This window comes from Oncorhynchus kisutch, linkage group LG25 (assembly GCF_002021735.2).
Source record: "Oncorhynchus kisutch isolate 150728-3 linkage group LG25, Okis_V2, whole genome shotgun sequence".
NCBI lineage: Eukaryota > Metazoa > Chordata > Actinopteri > Salmoniformes > Salmonidae > Oncorhynchus > Oncorhynchus kisutch.
This window is the reverse complement of record NC_034198.2, coordinates 22,901,634-22,927,144: the sequence shown is the minus strand read 5'-3', so window position 1 is coordinate 22,927,144 and position 25,511 is coordinate 22,901,634. Positions and strand designations below refer to the sequence as shown.

Below are 25,511 nucleotides of genomic sequence, written 5' to 3'. Positions count from 1 at the left end.
CACTGGGACTTTACATACTCACCACATTTGGGAGAAGACAATTTCCTTGCTGCAAGTACTTTAAACAATGTATTAACATAAAGTTTTGCAGTATAAAGGACTTGGATTATGTTTTATCACTGATATACTATATAATCATGGACCATGAAAACATAGGTGTTGACATAATCTTTGGCTCCCTAGCTGAAAATGTTCAGGGCCCCAAACTGTACAAGTGTACCAAGTTTCATGCTTTTATGAAAAGTTAAAAAGTGCACCTAAATTGTGCAGATATTTCCTGGACCACATTTAAATCTTGCTTGGTAGTATGCCAGAAGAGATTAGCAGTGAGTGATGTTTTTGTACTTTTTGAAAAAAACATATTGTTTAGTATGATTGCATGCATGTGATTTCAGCTTTAGTACAGTCCTGCCTTCAGGACTATGTAACCAGTTTTATAAAATTAAAAACTTTCCAGTGATATGTTTCTCTTGAATTCTGATTTCTGTCAGAAGACATGTTTCCACAGGTGAGGCACACCCACCAAAAGACTGAGCAGATGGGTAAGTGTGTGTGAGAGAGAGCCCACTGTTTCTTACTTTAAGTCAGCACTTTCTAGTATTATGTGTGTGAGTGAGTGAGGGAGAGAGAAAAGAGATAGCTGATGAGAGTGACCTCTGTTTGGAGGAAGAGGTGTAGTCATGATGACGCATGTGACCACAGGCAGGTAGAGTAGGTCAGGTGAGTCTGGTGAGTTCCAGGCAGGTGTATTGGTTTCCTCTGTCATCAGCTTCCTTCGTCTCTCTGCATGGCAGCAGCACATAACTTCTCTGGCTGGCTGTCAATGAAGAACCTCATTTAATCAGTCTCAATCTCTATCCAAGTATGGTGAATGCTTTGCGTACATTTGCTATAACAATACATTACATTACACAGCAATGAACATAATGTTTTCTCTTGTGCCTGCATAGAAGAGAGCCATAGCAGCTATTTGATAAAGTCATCTGAACCCATTAAAGACCTAAACAAGTTTGTACATAAACATTTTTATTATAACATTTTGTAGTAGCGGTAAATTTCGTTCTTCACAAACACATTTTCTACACGGACGAATTACACAGACGGACAACGCTGGGGTTTCCATAGAAACGGCGGGAGAACTCAAATTAGCATTTTAACAAAGTGTTGACTGCAAACGATAATACATCTATAGCTAAACAACTCTTTATAAGAGCGACATTAGTTAGTTGCATGCTGTCGAGGTACGTTAGCGTTAGAAAACCAGCTGCTAGCTTAGCCCTCCTAACGGTAATGTAACGTTAGAGAACGCGTTACTTAGCGAGCAACGTCTGCTTTCATTTCGGAAATTGTGTGTGTGTGTGTGTAAAGTGTTTTCACGGTGCAGTGTGTGCATTGACCCTCTAGACTTTGATGTGTGTGTGTGTGTCTTCTCTAGCCATGCAGGCTAATGATGGAGCTGACCTGGACACCCAGTTGGCATGTAAGGAGAAAGAGTGGAAGGAGCTCCAGACCCTACGGGTCCAGCAGCAGGATATGTCCCTCCGTGATGCCCAGGAACAGCTCTCTCTCCTCAGGGAACGCTTCCAGCAGCTCAAGGAGGACTTCTGCTTTAACCTGGCCGTGCTGGAGGAGAGAGACAGAGAGCTGGAGAGATATGACGCCATGGCTGCCCGCGCACAGGCCACAGAGACTGCCAGGTCAATCATTCAATCAAATGTATTTTATAAACCCCTTTTAGCATTGTGTGTGAGAGAGAGAGAGTAATGTTGTATTATTTGTTATGTATCCCATGACCCCTGGAATACATTGACTATTGTCACTGAGAGGACTATTCCAGCTTTAACATGTGACTTTCCTTATTGAAGGCAGGAGGAGTTGAGTCAGTTACGTATCCAGATAGCCAAGCTGCAGGAGGAGAGGGAGAGCGAAGCAAGAGAGGTGAGACACAGCCAGCAGAGAGCTGCCGAACACAGGCTGCAGCTAGAGAGGCTCCAGAGGTGAGTGGGATGGGGTTATTAAGGGCAGGGGAGTGGGGTACAGGTGGGATTGTTGCCCAATTTTATTCCAATTCAAAAGACACAAACAAAGTTATTTTGGGGGCTTCTTTTCCCTCACTGTTTCCCAGTAATTGTCACTGACTGACTGTAGTTAGTGGACAGCCTAACGATCATGCTGAGAGAAGAATGCCGGCCTCTGGCCTCAAACAAAGATGTCTATTAAAGCTGATAATTACCCTAGATTGTTGTACACATTACATGATGCCCCAGCCCCACATTTATCCCCACGGTGACTCACCAGGCCCAGCTGTATGGGTTATATTTAGACAGGAGGACCCAGTAAGGGTCCATTTACAGTGCCTTCAGAAAGTATTCATACCCCTTGATTTATTCCACATTTAAATGTTGTTGTTACAGCCAGAATTCAATTTGGATTAAAGTGTTGTTTTTTTTCTCACCCATCTGCTCACAATACTCCATAATGACAAAGCAAACCATGTTTTTAGAAAATTTGGCAAATTTATTGAAATTTAAATACAGAAATATCAAATTTACATAAGAATTCACAACCCTGAGTCAATACATGTTAGAATCACATTTGGCAGTGATTACAGCTGTGAGGCTTGCTGGGTAAGTCTCTAAGAGCTTTGCAGACCTTTAAGCTCTGTTAAATTGGGAGTTGATAATTGCTAGACAGCCATTTTCAAGTCTTGCCGTAGATGTTCAAGCAGATTTAAGTCAAAACTGTAACTAGGCCACTAAGGAACATTCAATGTCGTCTTGGTATATTTGGACTTGTGTTTTAGATTATTATCTTGCTGAAAGGTGAATTTGTCTCCCAGTGTTTGTTGGAAAGCCGAGTCGACCATATTTTCCTCTGTGATTTTGCAGAGGAATGGCTCTATTCCATTTATTTTTATTATTAAAAAAACTCCCTATTCCTTGCCGATGACAAGCATAACAATAACATGATGCATCCACCACCATTCTTGAAAATATGAAAAGTGGAACCCTAACCCTAATCCCAAACATAACACTTTGTATTCAGGACAAAAAGTTCATTTTTTAGCAAAGTATTACTTTTGTGCCTTATTGCAAACAGGGTGCATGTTTTGGAATATTTATACTTTTTACCCCTTTTTGATGATATCCAATTGGTAGTTACAGTCTTGTCCCATCGCTGCAACTCCCATACGGACTCGGGAGAGGTAAAGGTGGAGAGCCATGCATCCTCTGAAACACGACCCCGCCAAGCCGCACTGCTTCTTGACACACTGCTCACTTACCCCTGAAGCCATCCACACCAATGTGTCGGAGGAAACACAGTACAACTGGCGACTGAAGTCAGCATGCATGCGCCAGGCCTGCCACACGGAGTCGCTAGAGCGCAATGGGACAAGGACATCCTGGCCGGCCAAACCCTCCCCTAACCCGCACGACGCTGGGCCAATTGCGCACCACCTCATGGGTCTCCCGGTCATGACACAGGCTGGCATTGAACCCGGGTCTGTAGTGACGCCATAGACCGCTGCGCCACTCGGGAGGCTGGAATATATTTTTTCTGTGCAGGCTTCCTTCTTTTCACTCTGTCAATTAAGATAGTATTATGGAGTATCTACAATGCCTTTGTAGATCCATCCTCAGTTTTCTCATATTACAGCCATTAAACTCAGTAACTGTTTTAAAGTCACCATTGACCTCATGGTAAAATCCATGAGCGGTTTCCTTCCTCTCCGGCAACTGAGTTAGGAAGGACACCTGTATCTTTGTAGTGAATGGTTGTATTGATACACCATCCAAAGTGTAATTAATAGCTTCACCATGCTCAAAGGGATATTCAATGTCAGGTTTATTTTTTTACATTTATTTTCTTCGTGTACCAATAGGTGCCCTTCTTTGCGAGGCATTGGGAAATCGCCCTGGTCTTTGTGGTTGAATCTGGGTTTGAAATTCATTGCTCAACTGAGGGACCTTACATTTATCTGTATGTGTGGGGTACAGAGTAGAGGTCGACCGATTCATCGGAATGGCCAATTTAATTAGGGCCGATTTCAAGTTTTCATAACAATCGGAAATCGGTATTTTTGGGCGCCGATTTGCCGATATAACTTTATTTAACTCGCCAAGTCAGTTAAGAACACATTCTTATTTTCAATGACTGCCTAGGAACGGTGGGTTAACTGCCTCGTTCAGGGGCAGAACGACAGATGTTCACCTTGTCAGCTCGGGGGATCCAATCTTGCAACCTTACAGTTAACTAGTCCAACGCAATAATGACCTGCCCCTCTCTCGTTGCACTCCACAAGGAGACTGCCTGTTACGTGAATGCTGTAAGCCAAGGTAAGTTGCTAGCTAGCATTAAACTTCTCTTATAAAAAACAATCAATCATAATCACTAGTTAACTAAACATGGTTGATGATATTACTAGATATTATCTAGCATGTCCTGCCTTGCATATAATCTGACTGAGCATACAAGTATCTAAGTATCTGACTGAGCGGTGGTAGGCAGAAGCAGGCGCGTAAACATTCATTCAAACAGCACTTTCATGCGTTTTGCCAGCAGCTCTTCATTGTGCGTCAAGCATTGCGCTGTTTATGACTTCAAGCCTATCAACTCCCGAGATGAGGATGGTGTAACCGAAGTGAAATGGCTAGCTAGTTAGCGCGCGCTAATAGCGTTTCAAACGTCACTCGCTCTGAGCCTTCTAGTAGTTGTTCCCCTTGCTCTGCATGGGTAACGCTGCTTCGAGGGTGGCTGTTGTCGTTGTGTTGCTGGTTCGAGCCCAGGGAGGAGCGAGGAGAGGGACAGAAGCTATACTGTTACACTGGCAATACTAAAGTGCCTATAAGAACATCTAATAGTCAAAGGTTAATGAAATACAAATGGAATAGAGGGAAATAGTCCTATAATTCCTATAATAACTATAACCTAAAACTTCTTACCTGGGAATATTGAAGACTCATGTTAAAAGGAACCACCAGCTTTCATATGTTCTCATGTTCTGAGCAAGGAACTGAAACGTCAGCTTTCTTACATAGCACATATTGCACTTTTACTTTCTTCTCCAACACTCAGTTATTGCATTATTTAAACCAAATTGAACATGTTTCATTATTTGCTTGAGGCTAAATTGATTTTATTGATATATTATATTAAGTAAAAATAAGTGTTAATTCAGTATTGTTGTAATTGTCATTATTACAAACAAAAAAAAACACGGCAGATTAATCGGTATCTGCTTTTTTGGTCCTCCAATAATCGGTATCGGTGTTGAAAAATCATAATCGGTCGACCTCTAGTACAGAGATGAGGTAGTCATTAAAAAAATAATGTTAAACACTATTATTGCACACAGAGTGATTCCATGCAACTTATTATGTGACTTGTTAAGCACATTTTTACTCCTGAACTTATTTAGGCTTGCCATAACAAAGGTGTTGATGCTTATGGACTCAAGACATTTCAGCTTTTCATTTGTAAAAAATAAATACATGAAAATACATAATTCCACTTTGACATTTTTGGGTATTGTGTGTAGGCCAGAGACCAAAAATCTCAATTTAATTCATTTTAAATTCAGGCTGTAACACACTAAAATGTGGAAAAAGTAAATGGGTGTGAATACTTTCTGAAGTCACTGTATATGGCATTTAGTGCACAGTTTATATTGTAGGCTGTAATTTAATTTTAAATTATTATTAAGCTTTCACTATTATTTCACTACAGTTTTCGGCTCTGTTGTATACTCGGTTCCAGTGTAACTCAGTTGGTAGAGCGTTGCGCTTGCAACATTTTGTGGGTTCGATTCCCACAGAGGACCAGTACGAAATAAGTATTAAAATGTATGCAATCACTGCTCTGGATAAGAGTGTCTGCTGAATGACTAAAATGTAAGTGATTTGAACTGTGTAACTCTTTTAGCCTCATAGCAGGCAAAACACTTAGCCTGAAATATGTGCAAGCCCTCTCCATGGTTCCTCCGTGTTCTCAATTTTGAGAGGTAATCTCGTGTCGTGGTGGTTTCAGTGACGGGTGTCTGTGTATTTCCTGATGCCATGATGGCTTTTGCATCCGGTGTGTGTGTATTTGCCAATGTCATGATGGCTTCAGGGTATGGTGTGTGACTGTATGTGTGTCATCTTTCTGTCACTCAGCGGTCAGGCTGGGGACCTTCAGAAGCAGAGAGCGGAGTACGACGGGATGAAACGAGATCTCCAACGCAGAGTCCAGGAGGTGGACGGACAGCTGGCTCTACAGAAGCAGGTACACACACACTTGGCAAGGGGCTTTTATATGGTGCTCCCGAGTGGCGCAGCAGTCTAAGGCACTGCATCTCAGTGCTAGAGACGTCACTACAGCCTGGAATCTAACCAGGGTCTGTATCACAACTGGCTGTGATTGGGAGTCCCATAGGGCAGGGAACAGTTGGCCCAGCGTCGTTAGGGTTTGGCCGGGGTAGGCAGTCTTTGTAAATAAGAATTTGTTCTTAACTGACTTGCCTAGTTAAATAAAATAAAAATGTATAAGGGAAGTGGGAGGGTGCAGTGGTAGGCCGCTCTTCTCAAATTTGAACAGAAGAGTCGCCTTTCCCTATGGAAACCACATGCAGACAAGACATTTAAACCAGATCAGCCAGATGTGCGATATCTTTACAATTACAGTCTGGACAAAAAAGCAGTTAATCTACCCGGATTAAAATAGTAAATCACCAATTAGACCAGCCCTTAGTAAACTTTTGGAAAAAATTTTTGGGACCAGAAACAATGTTATTTCACTGTAAACAGATTAACAACATACTTTCAGCATTCTTATAGGGAAGGGCACTCAACATGTACGGCACTGAGACAAATGACTGATGATTGGAAATTGATAATTTTTTTCCCCAAAGATTGTGGGAGCTGTATTGCTAGACTTGATATTATCGATCATAATCTGTTGCTGAAAAAATTTATCTGTTATAGCTTTACATCCTCTGCCATATTGTGGATTGAGAGCTACCTATCTAATAGAACACAGTCAGTGTTTTCTTTTATGAAATCCTCTAACATAAACCAGGTAGAGTGTGGTGTTCCTCAAGGCAGCCGTCTCAGCCCTCAACTGTTCTACATTTTTTTACTATTGACCTATTAGCGTTGAATAAGCCTGTGTGTATATCTATGTACGCAGATGACTAAACATTATATACAGCTATATGTCAGCTACCACAGGAAGTGAAATCACTGCAACCCTTAACAAATAGCTGTAGTCAGTTTTAGAATGTGTTGCTAGTAATAATCTAGTCCTCTATATATATATATATATATATATAAAAACTAAAAGCATTGTATTTGGGACAAATCATTTGTGAAACCCTAAACCTCATCTAAATCTAGTAATGAATAATGTGGCGATTTACCAAATTGACGAAACTAAACTGCTTGGTGTAACCCTAGATTGTAAGCTGACATTGTCAAATGCTGCAATGAAGTATATAGGCAAATTACAGTTGGCTCAGAACAGAGCAACGTCAGAGCAATGTACACGGATGGCTAATTTATACAGCATGCATATCAATCTCTCCTGGCTCAAAGTAGAGGAGAGATTGACTGCATCACTACTGGTCTTTTTGATAGGTATTGACGTGTTAAAAATACCTAACCGTCTGTTCAATCGGTTAACACACAGCTCAGTCACTCATACATACCCCACGAGACATGCCACCAGAGGTCTCTTCACAGTCCCTAAGTCCAAAACAGAGGCTAGGAAATGCACAGGACTATATAGAGCCATGACTACATGGAACTCTTTAAACTCAAGCTAGCAGTAAAAATGTTTTAGATCAAACGACACCTCACGGCACAACGCGGACTGTGAAGAGACACACACTCCACACTCACTCACACATGATTATTACGTAATAATGGAGCAATGTAAATTTGTATAATGCACAATGTTTTGTTTGATGTGCTGTTTAATCTCTGTTTGGACCCCAGGAAGAGTATCTGCTGCCTTGGGGATCCTAATAATATACTAATACTATACCAACTGCCTGCTAAACCTCTGTGTGTGTTTTTATGTATACGTGTTTGTGTTTGAGCATACTTGTGTGAGTGTGGTATTTCAGTCTAAACTCCGTGGCATGCAGCGTGTCCTGCTGCTGTCTGTTGTCCTGTCTCTTTGCTGTGTCACTCGATCTCTAGAGAGAATACCCCCCTTTGAGCAGCACTGTATGTGTGTGTTAGTCTGACTGTGTGTGTGTGTGCGAATGTGTGTGTTTGTGTGTGATTACCCCCACAGCCCCACCCAAATCTGTAACGTAAGGAGAGAAGGTGCTAACACCTGCTGTGATGAATGAGGCTGGCTTGTCTGCTAGTTTTGGCTCTGTGTATGGCGTCTGGAATAGGTCAGCTGGAAATATACCTTTCAGGGATGTCTGTCTGGGATATTTGGAAGCTTCATCAGGAATTCATCATCCTCTCTATCCCTCACATGTTCAGGAGATGATGACAGACTTTGATAATGAGATGAGGCAGAGAGAGCATGAGTTCAACCTGAGGATGGATGAGATGAGAGCCGTGGTCCTGTCTCACGAACTCAGGGTAAGGAGCAGGTGTGTGTGTGTGTGTTTACCTACCTCCAGGTAAAACTGCTGAGTAAGATGGGAAGATATGTGCTGATACTTTATGTGCGTGTGTGCGTGCCTCTCCCCAGGTGAAGCTGCTCTCTAAGGAAACAGAGGTCCACTCCCAGGCCCAGGCTCAGGCTGTGGAGGCCCTGAAGGCCTCAGAGGATCTCTGTCAGCACACACACACACAGCTACAGCACAGACACTGGGAGATAAAGGACATCACTGCCGTCAAGGACGCAAGGTGTGTGTGTGTGTGTGTCCTACCACGTTGACTTAGAGTTATTCATGCCAACGTTATTTCCCATCGTTTCCCATGTCTTAGATCAAATGTGATTGTCATTTCTCAGGATAAAGGAGCTAGTGGACAAAATAAAAGCTCTACAGACCAAGAGGAAGAGAGAGGAGGAAGTCTACAACAAGAAGTGCGTCCTGCTATACAAATTCAACATAAGACCGCAAAGGCAAACTACCAGCATATCAGCAGTAGTCCTAGACTAATGGTAGTCTAATGGTGAGTCTTTTGATGTTCCTATCTATAGGCATGAGCAATTGGACCGGGGAGTGCGTGAGAGAGAGGCTCAGCTGGATGCGTTAAAGGACGCTCACAGAGAACAGCTACGACAGGCGGAGACACATAGCGGTCAGCTACAGTCAAAACTGGAAGCCATGGCAACACACACACACAGGACCCAGAGAGACCACGAGGACACACTGCGAGAGAGAGATCAACAGATAGACAGGTGAAACACTGTGTGTGTGTGTGTGTGTGTGTGTGTGTGTGTGTGTGTGTGTGTGTGTGTGTGTGTGTGTGTGTGTGTGTGTGTGTTTGCACGTTCTGCATTAGCTGTCTGTTTTTTCTGGGTGAGTGTGTATGTGCTTTATTTAAGCGTGTGTCTCTGGTCCAAAGCCCTGGATGATCACAGTGTTTGCACATGCTCAGTGAGTGAGAGGGAGTGTGTGAGACAGTGTGTGGGCATACATTACTCTGAAGCTGTCTGTCAGGAAGCAGTGATTATGTAACAATGTGTGATAGGAAAAGAGCCTCCAAGGCCCGCTCTTAAGGGGATGAAACACAGAACATTTAGCAATCATCACACTTTGATCATAAATGACTCTTTACAATATACAGTGAAAATATACAGGTGTAGGATCTTAATTAGATCACCCTGTTGCAGGAGAACTTTCCTGCAATGCAGGAAATTCTAAACTTGTAGTGTATTTGAGGTTTAAAAAAGCTTCTGAAGTCTGTAATTTCCACTTTGAAATCAACCCTTACAAAAATGTACATTCATTATAATCCACGTAATAATTCACCTTTCCTTTTGTTGCAAAAAACAGCTACCATTTTGTAACACAACACTGAATAGATTCATGGCTCTCCTCCAGGATGTTCAAGGTATTCTTAATAAAAGGAGGTGAACACTTTAGTGTTGTTTCGGTACGACAACTTCAACCTGTGTGTTATTGTGTTGTGAAGGCTTCGTATGGAGCTGGAGACGACTCGTAGTGGCTGGGACACGTACATCACTCAGATCTCTAAGGAGACGGTTTTTAAGGACACAGAACTGCTAGCCCTGCAGGAGATAGAAAGCAAATTACGGACCGAACTTGATCGGAGCAGGGGGGAGACAGAAAGGTTGGTTTGTGTGTCTTTTTTGCAGGTAAAAGGGTTATTTGTGTATGTGTGTATGTCTCAGGTGTTAACACTGTGTGTGTGTGTGTGTGTTTTGTTTGCTTGCTTGCTTGCTTGCATGCATGTGTATCCCAGGTACAAGCAGCAGCTGTTTGTGGGTGTGGAGCGAGAGAAGGCTCTAGAGCAGAGAAGAATCCAGGTGGAGCTGGAGTGGCAGAGACGCTGCGAAGACAACAAGACTGAACACTACTTGCACAGTGAAGAGTTAATACAGGGCCTGACACAGGCCAGAGACCAGGTGAGACTCTCCATTCCTCATACAGGTGTACTCACATACAGGTACAGTTGAAGTCGGAAGTTTACATACATTTCAACTCAGTTTTCACAATTCTGACATTTAATCCTAGTAAAAATTCCCTGTCTTAGGTCAGTTAGGATCACCACTTTATTTTAAGAATGTGAAATGTCAGAATAAAAGTAGAGAGAAGGATTTATTTCAGCTTTTATTTATTTATTCACATTCCCAGTGGGTCAGAAGTTTACATACAATTTTCAGTTCTGCCCACAAATTTTCTATAGGATTGAGGTCAGGGCTTTATGATGGTCACTCCAATACCTTGACTTTGTTGTCCTTGAGCCATTTTCCCACAACTTTGGAATTATGCTTGGGGTCATTGTCCATTTGGAAGACCCATTTGCGACCAAGCTTTAACTTCCTGACTGATGTCTTGAGATGTTGCTTCAATATATCCACATAATTTTCCTCTCTCATGATCCCATCTATTTTGTAAAGTGCACCAGTCCCTCCTGCAGCAAAGCACCCCCACAACATGATGCTGCCACCCTCGTGTTCTTCGGCTTGCAAGCCTCCCCCTTTTTCCTTCAAACATAATGATGGTCATTATGGCCAAACAGTTCTATTTTTGTCTAAGGTCTTGGCTGATTTCTTTAGATTTTCCAATGTTGTCAAGCAAAGAGGCACTGAGCTTGAAGGTAGGCCTCAGAAGCTTCTAAAGCCATGCGATAATTTTCTGGAATTTCCCAAGCTGTTTAAAGGCACATTCAATTTAGTGTATGTAAACTTCTGACCCACTGGAATTGTGATACAGTGAATTATAAGTGAAATAATCTGTCCATAAACAATTGTTGGAAAATTACTTGTGTCATGCACAAAGTAGATGTCCTAACCAACTTGCCAAAACTACGTATAGTTTGTTAACAAGACATTTATGGAGTGGTTGAAAAACGAGTTTTAATGACTCCAACCTACGTGTATGTAAACTTCCGACTTCAACTGTATATAGTACCAGTGGTGGAAAAAGTACCCAAATGTCATACTTGAGTAAAAGTCAAGATACCTTAATAGAAAATTACTCAAGTAAAGGTGAAAGTCACCCAGTAACATACTACTTGAGTAAAAGTCTAAAAGGTGTTTGCTTTTAAATATAGTTAAGTATTAAAAGTAAATGTAATTGCTAATATATAAGTATTAAAAGTATAAACCATTTAAAATTCCTTATATTTAGCAAACCAGATGGCACAATGTTCTTGTTTTTTAAATATTTACGGTTAGCCAGGGCACACTCCAACACTCAGACATAATTTACAAATGAAGCATTTGTGTTTAGTGAGTCCGTCAGATCAGAGGCAGTAGGGATGACCAGGGATGTTCTCTTAAGTGTGTGAATTAGACCATTATCCAGTCCTGCTAGCCATTCAAAATGTAACGAGTACTTTTGGGTGTCAGGGAAAATGTATGGAGTAAAAAGTACATCATTTTCTTTCGGAATGTAGTAAAGTAAAAGTTGTCAAAAATATAAATAGTAAAGTAGAGATACTCAAAAAAACTACTTAAGTAGTACTTTAATGTATTTTTACTTAAGTACTTTTCACCATTGTATAATACTAGTGAGCCCATATACCAGTGCAAGTTGAGGTAGAAAGATATGGTCAAGATCGGTAGAGGCATCTCCTCATCATCAGTTCATTTTAATTCTGTATTTTCTGTTGACCTCAGGCTAGTGCGGAGCTGAGAGAGAAGGAGAGAGAACTACAGGACATGGCGGTACTACTGCACACTGTTACCAAGGAGAGAGACCAGGCCCTGGGTCTGCCAATCAGAGAACAGGTGAGAGACCAACTAAAATCAAATCAAATGTATTTATATAGCCCTTCGTACATCAGCTGATATCTCAAAGTGCTGTACAGAAACCCAGCCTAAAACCCCAAACAGCAAGCAATGCAGGTGTAGAAGCACGGTGGCTAGGAAAAACTCCCTAGAAAGGCCAATACCTAGGAAGAAACCTAGAGAGGAACCAGGCTATGTGGGGTGGCCAGTCCTCTTCTGGCTGTGCCGGGTGGAGATTATAACAGAACATGGCCAAGATGTTCAAATGTTCATAAATGACCAGCATGGTCGAATAATAATAAGGCAGAACAGTTGAAACTGGAGCAGCAGCACAGTCAGGTGGAAGTTGAAACTGGAGCAGCAGCATGGCCAGGTGGACTGGGGACAGCAAGGAGTCATCATGTCAGGTAGTCCTGGGGCATGGTCCTAGGGCTCAGGTCCTCCGAGAGAGAGAAAGAAAGAGAGAAGGAGAGAATTAGAGAACGCACACTTAGATTCACACAGGACACCGAATAGGACAGGAGAAGTACTCCAGATATAACAAACTGACCCCAGCCCCCCGACACATAAACTACTGCAGCATAAATACTGGAGGCTGAAACACAGGGGAGGGATGTCATCCAATCATGTTGGAGCTGTAACTACTTGCCACAGAGTTAAAGGTGAGAGTGATGGGTTACAGTAACAGGACTGGCCTGTTATGAGAGAGAGACAGAAAGAGATAATAATACCTAGATGTCCTACTGCGGATCTATTTCTGTGTGCAAAAGAGAAATGTTCTGTATTACTAACCCTTCACCCCACAAACAGTGTTGTTACAACAGCTATTCTAAAAATAGCACTTGAGTCCCACTTGTAGTTGGAGTAGGGTGTTAGACTACAGTACAGTGGGGGGGTAAGAAGGGGAGGGAACTGACTTTACCCAAGAAACCCTAGCCCTTGAGTGATGTTACCACAGCTATTCTGAAGAACAGCAGGAGCCCCACATGTGTCCTGGATAGTGAGAGAAAGGGAGTAGGGGGGGCATGACTGATACGGTATCCCCTCACCCCTGTCTTCAGGCTGGTGGTTAATCTTTGGCATGTAAAGGTCTTTAAATAGTGCAGCCTTCTGACAGAATGGCTGCACCCTCTTTCTCACATTCTGACAGCCACTCCAACAGACTACAGCCACCCTTACGCTTTCACATTCTGACCAAGCTAACAGACAACAGCCAAACCACTGATCATTAGGGCAGACTGCTGGGAGTAGGGGGAGAGTGATAGAATATGGGAGACAGACACAGAGAAATAGAGACAGAGAAAATAAGCTGTTACCAGGCCAGAAGTGGTAGCCTTTCAACAGCCCTCGGCTCCTGTCAACACCACCTCTATTACCATTTGATTAATTGCCAAAGTTATACGGCTTATCTGGTTTATACCCTCCTCTTCCTCCTCCTGGCCTGGTGCTACTGAGCTTCCTGGTCTGAACTTAATCGCATACTGGACCTTCTTCTCCCTTATTTGTCCTACTCTTCCTCTTATTCAGATGGGCCCTTTTTCAGGGTGTACTCCAGAAATAGTACCCTAACTTTGACCTCAGAAAACATTGATTTCTTTCATTCATTATTTTCTGTGTTCTATCAGTCAATACTTTCTCTGTTCTCCATTCAATAGTTTATTGTTCCTTTATTCAAAGGTTCTACTGTTCTGTTTTCCATTCTTCAGTGTAGTTACTTGGCTTTCTTCAATGCCCAGATTCCTCTCTTATCTAAAGCGACTTCTTCCATTCTATCATATGGACTCTTGCTCACAACAACACACACACACACACACACACACACTTGAGTGTTATCTCTACCCTTATGATGCCCCTCCATTCCTAGAGGGGGGCTCTGGTCCCGTCCACAGCCTTTTTTAAGAGGTGCCCTTTCCTTGAGCAGCCCAAGTGGTCTGATGCCAAGAAACTGAAGATCTTGTACAACGCTGTGCACTACTCCCTTCACAGAACAGTGCAAACTGTCTCTAACCAGAATAGAAAGAGGAGTGGGAGGCCCCGGTGCACAACTGAGCAAGAGGACAAGTACATAAGGGTGTCAAGTTTGAAAAACAGATGCCTCACACGTCCTCAACTGGCAGCTTCATTAAATAGTACCCGCAAAACACCCGTCTCAACGTCAACAGTGAAGATGCGACTCCGGGATGCTGGCCTTCTAGGCAGAGTTGCAAAGAAAAAGCAATATCTCAGACTGGCCAATAAAAATAAAAGACTAAGATGGGTAAAAGAACACAGACACTCGACCGAGGAATTCTGCCTAGAAGGCCAGCATCCCGGAGTCGCCTCTTCACTGTTGACGTTGAGCTTGGTGTTTTACGGATACTATTTTATGACGCTGCCAGTTGAGGACTTGTGAGGCATCTGTTGGTATGGTCACAGGTTTTGAGTTAATAGTGCGTGCATTAAAGCATGTTTTGAAGATAAAAAACGGATTGATATATATGATGGTTTAAATGTTTGCCCGCCATCAACCAACAACTACAATCAGAACCTTACCTCCATCTAGTGGTCATTGGTTGAAACTGCTCACAGCCAGATATTATTGTGTATGCATCTGTGTTTATTTATGTGAGTGAGTGTGTGTGTATGTGCATATACAGTGCCTTGCGAAAGTATTCGGCCCCCTTGAACTTTGCGACCTTTTGCCACATTTCAGGCTTCAAACATAAAGATATAAAACTGTATTTTTTTGTGAAGAATCAACAACAAGTGGGACACAATCATGAAGTGGAACGACATTTATTGGATATTTCAAACTTTTTTAACAAATCAAAAACTGAAAAATTGGGCGTGCAAAATTATTCAGCCCCCTTAAGTTAATACTTTGTAGAGCCACCTTTTGCTGCGATTACAGCTGTAAGTCGCTTGGGGTATGTCTCTATCAGTTTTGCACATCGAGAGACTGACATTTTTTCCCATTCCTCCTTGCAAAACAGCTCGAGCTCAGTGAGGTTGGATGGAGAGCATTTGTGAACAGCAGTTTTCAGTTCTTTCCACAGATTCTCGATTGGATTCAGGTCTGGACTTTGACTTGGCCATTCTAACACCTGGATATGTTTATTTTTGAACCATTCCATTGTAGATTTTGCTTTATGTTTTGGATCATTGTCTTGTTGGAAGACAAATCTCCGTCCCAGTCTCAGGTCTTTTACAGACTCCATCAGGTTTTCTTCCAGAATGGTCCTGTATTTGGCTCCATCCATCTTCCCATCAATTTTAACCATCTTCCCTGTCCCTGCTGAAGAAAAGCAGGCCCAAACCATGATGATGCCACCACCATGTTTGACAGTGGAGATGGTGTGTTCAGGGTGATGAGCTGTGTTGCTTTCACGCCAAACATAACATTTTGCATTGTTGCCAAAAAGTTCAATTTTGGTTTCATCTGACCAGAGCACCTTCTTCCACATGTTTGGTGTGTCTCCCAGGTGGCTTGTGGCAAACTTTAAACTACACTTTTTATGGATATCTTTAAGAAATGGCTTTCTTCTTGCCACTCTTCCATAAAGGCCAGATTTGTGCAATATACGACTGATTGTTGTCCTATTGACAGAGTCTCCCACCACGGCTGTAGATCTCTGCAGTTCATCCAGAGTGATCATGGGCCTCTTGGCTGCATCTCTGATCAGTCTTCTCCTTGTATGAGCTGAAAGTTTAGAGGGACGGCCAGGTCTTGGTAGATTTGCAGTGGTCTGATACTCCTTCCATTTCAATATTATCGCTTGCACAGTGCTCCTTGGGATGTTTAAAGCTTGGTAAATCTTTTTGTATCCAAATCCGGCTTTAAACTTCTTCACAACAGTATCTCGGACCTGCCTGGTGTGTTCCTTGTTCTTCATGATGCTCTCTGCGCTTTTAACGGACCTCTGAGAGTATCACAGTGCAGGTGCATTTATACGGAGACTTGATTACACACAGGTGGATTGTATTTATCATCATTAGTCATTTAGGTCAACATTGGATCATTCAGAGATCCTCACTGAACTTCTGGAGAGAGTTTGCTGCACTGAAAGTAAAGGGGCTGAATCATTTTGCACGCCCAATTTTTCAGTTTTTGATTTGTTAAAAAAGTTTGAATTATCCAATAAATGTCATTCCACTTCATGATTGTATCCCACTTGTTGTTGATTCTTCACAAAAAAATACAGTTTTATATCTTTATGTTTGAAGCCTGAAATGTGGCAAAAGGTCGCAAAGTTCAAGGGGGCCGAATACTTTCGCAAGGCACTGTATGAGTGTTTGTGTGTGCGCATGCGTGCGTTCATGTCTCTGTGTGTGTGCGCGTGTATTTATTTCTCTGTCTGTCTAGCTATCTGCACTGCAGGGCCACAGACCTGGTGGTGGTGTCTCTGTAGGAGAGCTGCCCTCCGACGAGATCCATCGGCTGCAGCAGCAGAACAGCAGTCTGAGGGCTGTCATAGCCCAGATGAGGAGGGACATGGAGGATCTCAGCCAGCCTTCTCATCCTCCAGGACCCCCTGACACCTCCACCCAGATCCCTAAAGGACCTCTACCCCAGCTTCCAACACAGAACTCAGCCAAGCCAACTGACAGCACTGCACAGCCCAGCCTGGCAGGTATAAACACACAACCCTAGATGGCCCAGACAGTCCTGGATCCACCCACACCTCAACCCCAACCTGTTGACCACTCGCTAAAGCACCAGGCCAACAACTATCAGCACCAGCATGTCCCACTGCTTACTCTGTGTTGGCTCACACCGACACCCCTTCCCACCTGCACCACAAACAAATCTACTATGCATGCATCCCTAACCCCATACATCCCTAGCCCCCCATCCATTCACCTCCCACCACAAAAAACACCCGCACCCTACCAGAGCCTTAAAAAGCACCCTATCACCATCACTACCCCCATCATCCTGCTGGCCCCTAACTAGCTCAAAGCCCAGACCAACAGCTGTCAACACTAACCCGTCACACAGCCAGGTGCAGACCTGTAAGGAGTATATTAATGTCAACATAAAGTTAAAGTGTAATATGAGTTTTTATGGTTACAGCTAGCTAGTAATGGACTGGCTGTGGAGGCATAACCCTCGACCTTTAGGAAATAGAGAAGGGTAGTAATATAATCATAACTCAGTCACACACTGAGAAATCTGTGTGTGTGTGTTGTTTGTTTGTTTGTTTATCAGTGGTAGGTACCCCAGAGTATACCCAGGTTCTAGAAGAGGAGGTAGCAGAACTGAAGGCCAGGTGTAGGCGCTTAGAGGACCAGCTAGAGGGCTCCACCAGACCCCAGAACACTGCCACGGTTACCCCGGCAACCACACTCATCCCCATCGCCCCCGACAACGCATACCTCCAGAACCACATCCGCTCCCTCAACGAGACCATCGGTAGGACGACATTTCAATAATATACAATATAATGGTACTAGGACAGAGATAATGGTATCACTTGTCGCACCTTATAAAGTTCTGACCAGAGATCTGAGAGTGGTGGTTACTTGTGTTTCAGTCTACTGCTATGCTGAGAATTAAAATGAGCAAAATAAGTTATATAGGAATTTGACTTGGTGTTGAAATATAAAAAGCGATAACAACATAAAACTCATAGCCATTGTCTATGTAATGTTTACTGCAGGTGGCCAGCGAGTAGAGAAGGTGGCCAACACAGCAGCTCTGAGGAAACAGGAGGTCAGGGTAGCTCACCTGGAGGCTGCCCTGGCCTCGCTCACCAAACAGGTACTGACTCTCTTCATCCCAAATCAGCCCTTCTGTCATTTAAACTGCAGGCACTGTTGTATTCAGGCAACGGTTGGTGGATTTCAAAACAGTATTAGTAGTCATTGTCCACCCGCAAGCCCCCTCTTTCTCGCTCTCTCTCACGCTCTCTCCCCACAGTGCCACACCAAACAGATGGAGGGGGAGGAGCTGCGTCTGGAGCTAGCCAATCAGAAGAGGAGCTGGTCGTCTGAGGAGAGAGGACTACGTCAGCGTTTGGTTGTCGTGGAGATGGAGCTGGAGGAAGTGAGGCGGGAGAAAGAGGAGTACCAGAAAGGAAGCATCCTCAACAACCTGGAAACTGTTGCCCTGGGCAACCAGGTAATGCCAAGTGACAGCTTGCCTCAAACCTAAGACTTTTAATCAACCCTAAACAAACAAAGATAGTAGACAATGAATGTAAATGGCAAAAAAAATGTTTTTGGTGTTTTAGTTCAACTTTACTGGAATCCTCTGTCAGATAGCCCACAAAACACTATCGTAACAATGACATTTGAGGTCAGGGTATTTGTCAGCTTATTATAACAGATTTTACACTGCCATTACACAAACTTTTGTTGTGACCAGGTGTCTGCACTGAAGATTGACATCGCCAGCAGAAGGGATCCCATCGTCTGTGAAGAGGTAAACCGTCTCAGAATGAATGACAAGACATAGAGCAGTGGTTCCCAAACTAGGGGTTATGACCCCATGTGGCGTTGCCTGATGTGAAAATGTCGTCGCGGGATAATTTTTTAAAATCCTGAAGAAAAATATGTGTATAATTTTGTATAGAACAAAATGTATAATCGTATCGTTTTTGTGTCTCAAAATCATTATGTAATTAATCTTAAAAATCTAAATGAAGCTTATTCAAACCTAAAAGATACAATTCAACCAGAGAGCACCCTTAGATCATGGGAAAGGGATGCACTTGTATTTTTATTTAATTTAACTTGACCGTTGCAGTGAGTCTATGTTCCATGGTTTTGATGTTTCTGTTGTGTCCACTTGTCCATATTAATGTTGGAAACAAGCAGCCCTATGTTTTCACCCAGAATCACATTTGTTTATTTTTCAAACTATAGCACACAATATTTCACATAAAGCAGGTTTTTAAAGGACTAAAGAGTTTAGTGTGGTTCATGTTTTTCTTTTTGCCATGGAAAATCTGGTACTGTATTATCGTGCTAATGGTATCATGACAACCCTGGTCCATATACACCCATCTTTCCCTCCCTCCCTCCCTCCAGAGTGAAATGGTGAGGCAGCTCCAGGAGGAAAACCTGTGTTTGAGGCAACAGCAGCTGTCCCTGGGCCTGAGGTCCGTTGGGGCAGGCGGGTACGGGCCAGGGTGTGGGGGGGTACAGGGGGGTAAGCTCAGTGCCCCTCTCAATGCCCATCTCCTTCAGTCCAAACTGAAGCAAGCAGTGCAGTGTATCGCCCGTCTGACCAGGGACAAACAGCAACTGATTGAGATGGGCAACAGGCTTCGGGCACAACTGACCGACGCTGGACTGGAGGGTAGGACTGACGCACAGGAGGCTGCTGAGGGGAGGACGACTCATAGTAATAGCCGGGAACAGAGCTAATGGATTGGAATCAAACACATGGAAACCATGTGTTTGATGTATTTGATACTATTCCACTAATTCCACTCCAGCCATTACCACACACCCGTCCTCCCCAATTAAAGTGCCACCAACCTCCTCTGGACTGACGCTACTGTAGAAACACATACTAACAGCATTGCCATTCACAATACCATACCAGAGAATTAAAAGATACAACACTTTAGTTTACTCCAATTAGGGTAAGTATAGTAGGGTAGGATGGTTAGAGTAGGGAGAGAGGGAGGGTAGGGATGGTTAGGGTAGGGGTGGTTAGAGTAGGGAGAGAGGGAGGGTAGGGATGGTTAGAGTAGGGAGAGAGGGAGGGTAGGGATGGTTAGAGTAGGGAGAGAGGGAGGGTAGGGATGGTTAGGTTAGGGAGGGTATCGATGGTTAGAGTAGGGATGGTTATGGTAGGTAGGGTAGGGATGGTTAGGGTAGGTAGGTTAGGGATGGTTATGGTAGGGATGGTAGGGTAGGGATGGTTAGGGTTGGGATGGTTATGGTAGGGATGGTTAGGGTAGGGGTGGTTATGGTAGGTAGGGTAGGGATGGTTAGGGTAGGGATGGTTATGGTAGGTAGGGTAGGGATGGTTAGGGTAGGTAGGGTAGGGATGGTTAGGGTCAGGAGGGTCGGGTAGGGGGGGATAGTATATAGGGAAAAAAGTATAATAAGGGGATTAGAAATGATGCGAACAATTAAATTGATAGACTAGGTTCTATCTGCAATATTAAAGCCAATCATATTGCAAATGGCTGCTAGGCTATATAGACCAGATATCACGTAACCAATACTGCATGATGACAGCTTAATCCCCCAGACTATGAATCTATTTTTAATTAGTCCGTGATAACAGTCTAATGTACACTCATTTGATTGGCCATGTTATGATAACAGTATAATGTAAACTCATTCGAATTGACTTTGCAGGGAAAGTGTAAACAGGAAGTCCAGCTGTGTTGTGATTGGTCCGGTGGTGTGGTCCGGCTGTGTTGTGATTGGTCCGGTGGTGTGGTAGTGTTGACAGGGACAGGAAGTATTCTCTGCCGTGTTGCTCTTCCACCCCGCCGGTCACCCTGATCCCTGCTGCCCCGCGGGATTATGGGTGATTCAGCAGAGATCACACGCAGCCCCAGGGGCCGGAGGAATAACACAAACACCCTGGACACCTCTGCTCTCCCTCACACACACACACCAATGGAGGCTGCTGATGGGAGGACGGCTCATAATAATGGCTGGAATGGAGTGAATGGAATGGTAGCAAACACATTCACACCATTCCAGCCATTACACTTCATTACACTCATTATTATGAGCCATTCTCCCCCCGCAGCCTCCACTGACACACACATACGTATACAGATTTCTCTCCTTGCTATTTTCTCACACTTATAACTATTTTGTTATTTCTCTCTCTTTCAGTTCTTCAGTCTGCTCCCAAAACCTCTCTAAACCCAGTGTCTATGGAGCCAGAGAGAGACCCATCTAGAGACACCCAGCACCAGCAGGGTCGGCTTTCTGCCCTAGAACAACTGCAGTACCAGCTCACCACACAGGTCTGATCACTTACCCCTTGATGTCAATGAGACAGTAGTGTGAAAGCTACATTGTCATATCTCAGGTTAGGACTGCAATGTAGATCCTCCAACTGCTCTTAAATTCAAGCAAAACTAAATGCATGCTCTTCAAGCGATCGCTGCCCGTACCCGCCCGCCTAGAATGGCAGACTAATACTTTTTTGCCCCACTGTATTTCAATGGTCACCCCCCAAAGCCAATTGCTCCTTTGGCCGCCTTTCCTTCCAGTTCTTTGCTGCCAATGACTGGAATGAATTACAAAAATCACTGAAGCTGGAGACTTATATCTCCCTCACTAGCTTTAAGCATCAGCTGTCAGAGCAGCTTTCCGATCATTGCACCTGTACACAGCCCATCTGTACATATCCCACCCAACTACCTCATCCCCATATTATTATTTTTTTTGCTCCTTTGCACCTCAGTATCTCTACTTGCACATTCATCTTCTGCACATCTATCACTCCCATGTTTAATTGCTAAATTGTAATTATTTTACCACTATGGCCTATTTATTGCCTTACCTCCCTAATCTTACTACATTTGCAAACACTGTATATAGATTTTTTTCTATTGTGTTATTGACTGTACGTTTGTTTATCCCATGTGTAACTCTGTGTTGTTTGTGTCGCACTGCTTTGCTTTATCTTGGCCAGGTCGCAGTTGTAAATGAGAACTTGTTCTCAACTGGCCTACCTGGTTAAATAAAGGTGAAAAATAAAATAGAAAATGATCAGTACTCTGTGTGACCATCAGAGGGAGCACCAGAGTAAACCATGATTCTCTTCAGGAGCTGCAGTATGCCCAGAGGGAGCAGAGGAAGGGGGCTCCTATCATGGTGAGGCCTCTCCTCTCAGAGAGCAAGAGTGGAGACAGAGACAGGGTCATCAACCCCTGGGGCCAGGGGCACAAGGACTCAGACAGACATGAGGTAATAATAGTAATGTCTGTCTACAGTGTCAGATACCACCTGACCTGAGGACCAATACTGCAAGAGCTTGGCTTCTCAACTCACTTCAATAGACAGAGTTGATGTCTTGCCATTTATCCCTCTGCCATTTTCTGGTTGCTAAAATTCTAATATTTCACCTAATTTCAGTTTATGTGACTAAAAAGCAAGTATAGTGTAGAGAATCATTGTACCATCTAAACTGCTGTGAAATATATTTTCAATAACCAGCAATGTTGTATTTTCAGCTGCTTGATAATAAAAGATGCAAAAATGAAACTTAAGAACGGGACGCATAGAAATAGTCACATAGAACATATCTGCTGTTTCTTAGACTTGCTTTCAATGAGAGTGACAGATCTATAACACATGTCTATGTGAATTTGGTCCTGTCCCCAAAAAGTTACATATTGCATTATTAACTATAGCAACAGAGAAAACATAGCACTGGTATCGTACTCAGTTTAAAATTATGTGCAAAATGTAATATTACTTATTTACACCTGAGTAAGAAGTTGTTAACTAAAACAAAGACAGTGTCTTCACTTCATCTTCTCTCCTCTTCCTCAGCGTCCTAGGACTAAAGAGAACACCCCACCTATCAGCAAATCCCAGAGCTCCCTGCAGCTGGACCTCGGGTCACGAACCGCTTCCAGCCCGTCAGGTCCTCTACTGCTGTCGTCGGTGGTGACTGAGGGTTCACTAAGGGAGGTGTGGCAGATACTAGACAGAGGTCTCAGCCCCTCCATACTCACACCCCGGGAGAGCTGTTCTGAGAGAGGTGAGAGTTTACCTGGAGACAGTGAGGTGAAGGTATTTGTCTAATTACTTGTCAGTGCTCTCCTTTCTCTCTTTCTTTCTTTCTTTCTCCCCCCCCTGTGAGTCACACCATTATAAACCCACTGGTGTGTCTGCATTCTATTGGCCATTTAGCACTTAGCGGAGTATCTGGTACAGGAAGTCCAGTATCACTCTTTCATGACACACACACACACACACACACACACTAATAACTAGGCCTCAGACCGAAAGGCTATTTGTATGAGATGATGATAATAGTGTTTATCATTTCACCTAGCTGAGGTTAAAGTAAAGACAGAGTTGCAGTCTGGCCACAGAGGAGGAGGGAGGTTGCCCAACTGGTGGCCTTGTATCTGTCCCAAATAGCACCCTTTTCCCTATTGCACTACTTTTGACCAGAGCCCTATGGGCCCTGGACAAAATGAGTGCACTACATGGGGAATAGGGTGCCATTTGGGACGCACACTTGAGTCTGGGGCCAGATCACAGCGGTGACAGGGTGAAGGCTCTGACCAGGGACTCTGTTCTGCACTAGGAACAGTTTCTCAATCAGTGGACAGGGGAGCCACTCATGGGTTAGGTCTGGCTCTGTTGACACTGGTGTTGTTTGCAGAGCCCACGGCACTGGCCAGGCCTGGCTGGCACAAACACAGCCACCGCCTGCTAGAAGAAGTGCTGACTGATAGCCTGGATCTATTGCTGCGTGTTCGTATGTGTCTTGCCTCAGCAGCAGCCGCTGCAACAGGTCACAGACAGTAGTGAAGGTCATCCAACACAGTGTCCATCTTTCAGATTGGATTTAGAACAGAGGCATTGCATCACAGTTGGCCCAGCAGTAGACTGCCAAGGGTTTCCACATTATGCTGAGTAAACGTTGAGAAGGACACACAGGGCTCTCACGTGTGAGGAGAATGGGGCTGGGGGGGCATGCAACAAGTGTATACCATCAGAGACTTCAACAAAGAGGATTGTGGTATATACCAATATCATAATTGCTAGGTAAATGAGAGGAAAGCAATCTTTAGACGCGTTGGAATAGATAGGCAATCTTTAGACGCATTGGTGAAGATAAGGAACGTCCATAAAGGTGTCCAAGTTGAATTGTGTTGTTACGAACACATACTTACTTAGTATTTAGTATTCTGTCAGGAGAGGGGATAATGGTAACCATGGTGTTGTACAGTAGTATAGATAATGGAGATGTTGGTGCAATAAGCCTCTGCCTCTCTGTGTCTCTGTGCGGTGGAGAGAGATTCAGATAAGCACAATGTGAGCTCTGTCTCTAGGCAGCCATGCAGGCGCTCTGCACCGCAGTCACTTTCGGTGGCAGTCCCTTAGGCCTCATCCTCGCAGATGCTTTCAGTGCTGCCCGGTACATTGTATTCAACCTCAAATACCTTGCAGGGGGTTGGATTTCACAGCCAGCAGACTTTTCATTGCTAACATTTTGAAAGGCGTCTCAGGTTGGAAATAATGTCCTTGATCAGGCATCACTGAGTGAGTGTGTCTGTGTTTCTCCGTGGGAATAAGCCCTCATTCACTGTCTGTTTGGAACTGAGGGAGACAGGCACTGTACTGCAACACACAGTCTCACTCATTGTCTCATTCTGCCCATGAAACAACCTTTTACAAGGCTGGAATTGAATTTCTACACATCTGCACCCAGGTGATGGTGAGCTGAATGAACCTAGCCCTGGGGACCAGGCAGTGGGGGTGAAGGGGTGCAGAGCACCTGTCCTGGAGAGGATGACACCAGCCAGGCCGTCTGCCACCGCCAGGAAGACCAAGACTAGTGCGAGGGGGGGCAAGATCAGGAACTACAATATCAAAGACTGATGGAGACTTTCTGGTAGGCTAACAGAATTCAACACAATTGGTAACTGTTGGTACCTGGTACCAAATGTTGCCCTGTGGTGCTTGATTTAACGAATACCAACATACTTAGTAGGTAGAAATGACAAGTAAATACCTTGTCATTTCTGTACTGTAAACTAGAGTGTTACTATAATATCAGAGGCTAATGCAGAAGGTAATAGATATTGCGTGGGTGGTGCCAGGCTGGTTCTGCTCTAGCCAGGCTAGTTTGTCTTGGCATGGCCACCAGGGGAGTGGTGCTGACAGCAGATCCAGTCTGGCACCCAGATTAGGTAGATAGTAACTATCTGCTCAGGCCAGGGGGAACCACTTGGCCTTACACCTCAGGAAAGAGAGGATTCATTGAAGTTCTTACTGGGCTTCCTTTCACTGATGCTCACACTGAAAAGCACAATTTTGTACCTTCTCATGTTTTTCTCTCACCATGACAAATCAACTGTTAGGTGCTCTTGTTGTATGGGTCCTGAACAGGCCTTGATATCTGTGTTGATTTTTATACCAAATCATGAAGTTGTGATTGTTCCAATAAAACATTAATTCAAATTTTAATTTTTATAAATGTTCCTTTATTGAAA

The 25,511-nt window shown here is 43.7% G+C and overlaps 1 protein-coding gene across 2 annotated transcripts; it reads left to right on the top strand.

The window, feature by feature from the left end:
- The first annotated feature begins 107 nt into the window (after positions 1-107).
- ccdc57 (coiled-coil domain containing 57) lies at positions 108-25,485 on the top strand. Of its 2 annotated transcripts, none has more exons than XM_031804512.1 (21): positions 108-542; positions 1,436-1,697; positions 1,866-1,997; positions 6,156-6,264; positions 8,478-8,579; positions 8,692-8,849; positions 8,956-9,030; positions 9,148-9,348; positions 10,086-10,244; positions 10,377-10,539; positions 12,259-12,369; positions 16,712-16,979; positions 17,558-17,761; positions 18,009-18,109; positions 18,269-18,469; positions 18,716-18,772; positions 19,381-19,651; positions 21,160-21,293; positions 22,102-22,242; positions 22,831-23,041; positions 24,728-25,485. In XM_031804512.1, the coding sequence occupies exons 1-21, from the start codon at positions 497-499 to the stop codon at positions 24,895-24,897; spliced, it is 3,276 nt and encodes a 1,091-aa protein (XP_031660372.1). In that variant the 5' UTR covers positions 108-496; the 3' UTR covers positions 24,898-25,485. The 2 variants fall into 2 exon arrangements, with proteins under 2 accessions (XP_031660372.1, XP_020315968.1); XM_020460379.2 differs by lacking the exon at positions 108-542 and adding an exon at positions 1,115-1,241.
- Positions 25,486-25,511: the final 26 nt, after the last annotated feature.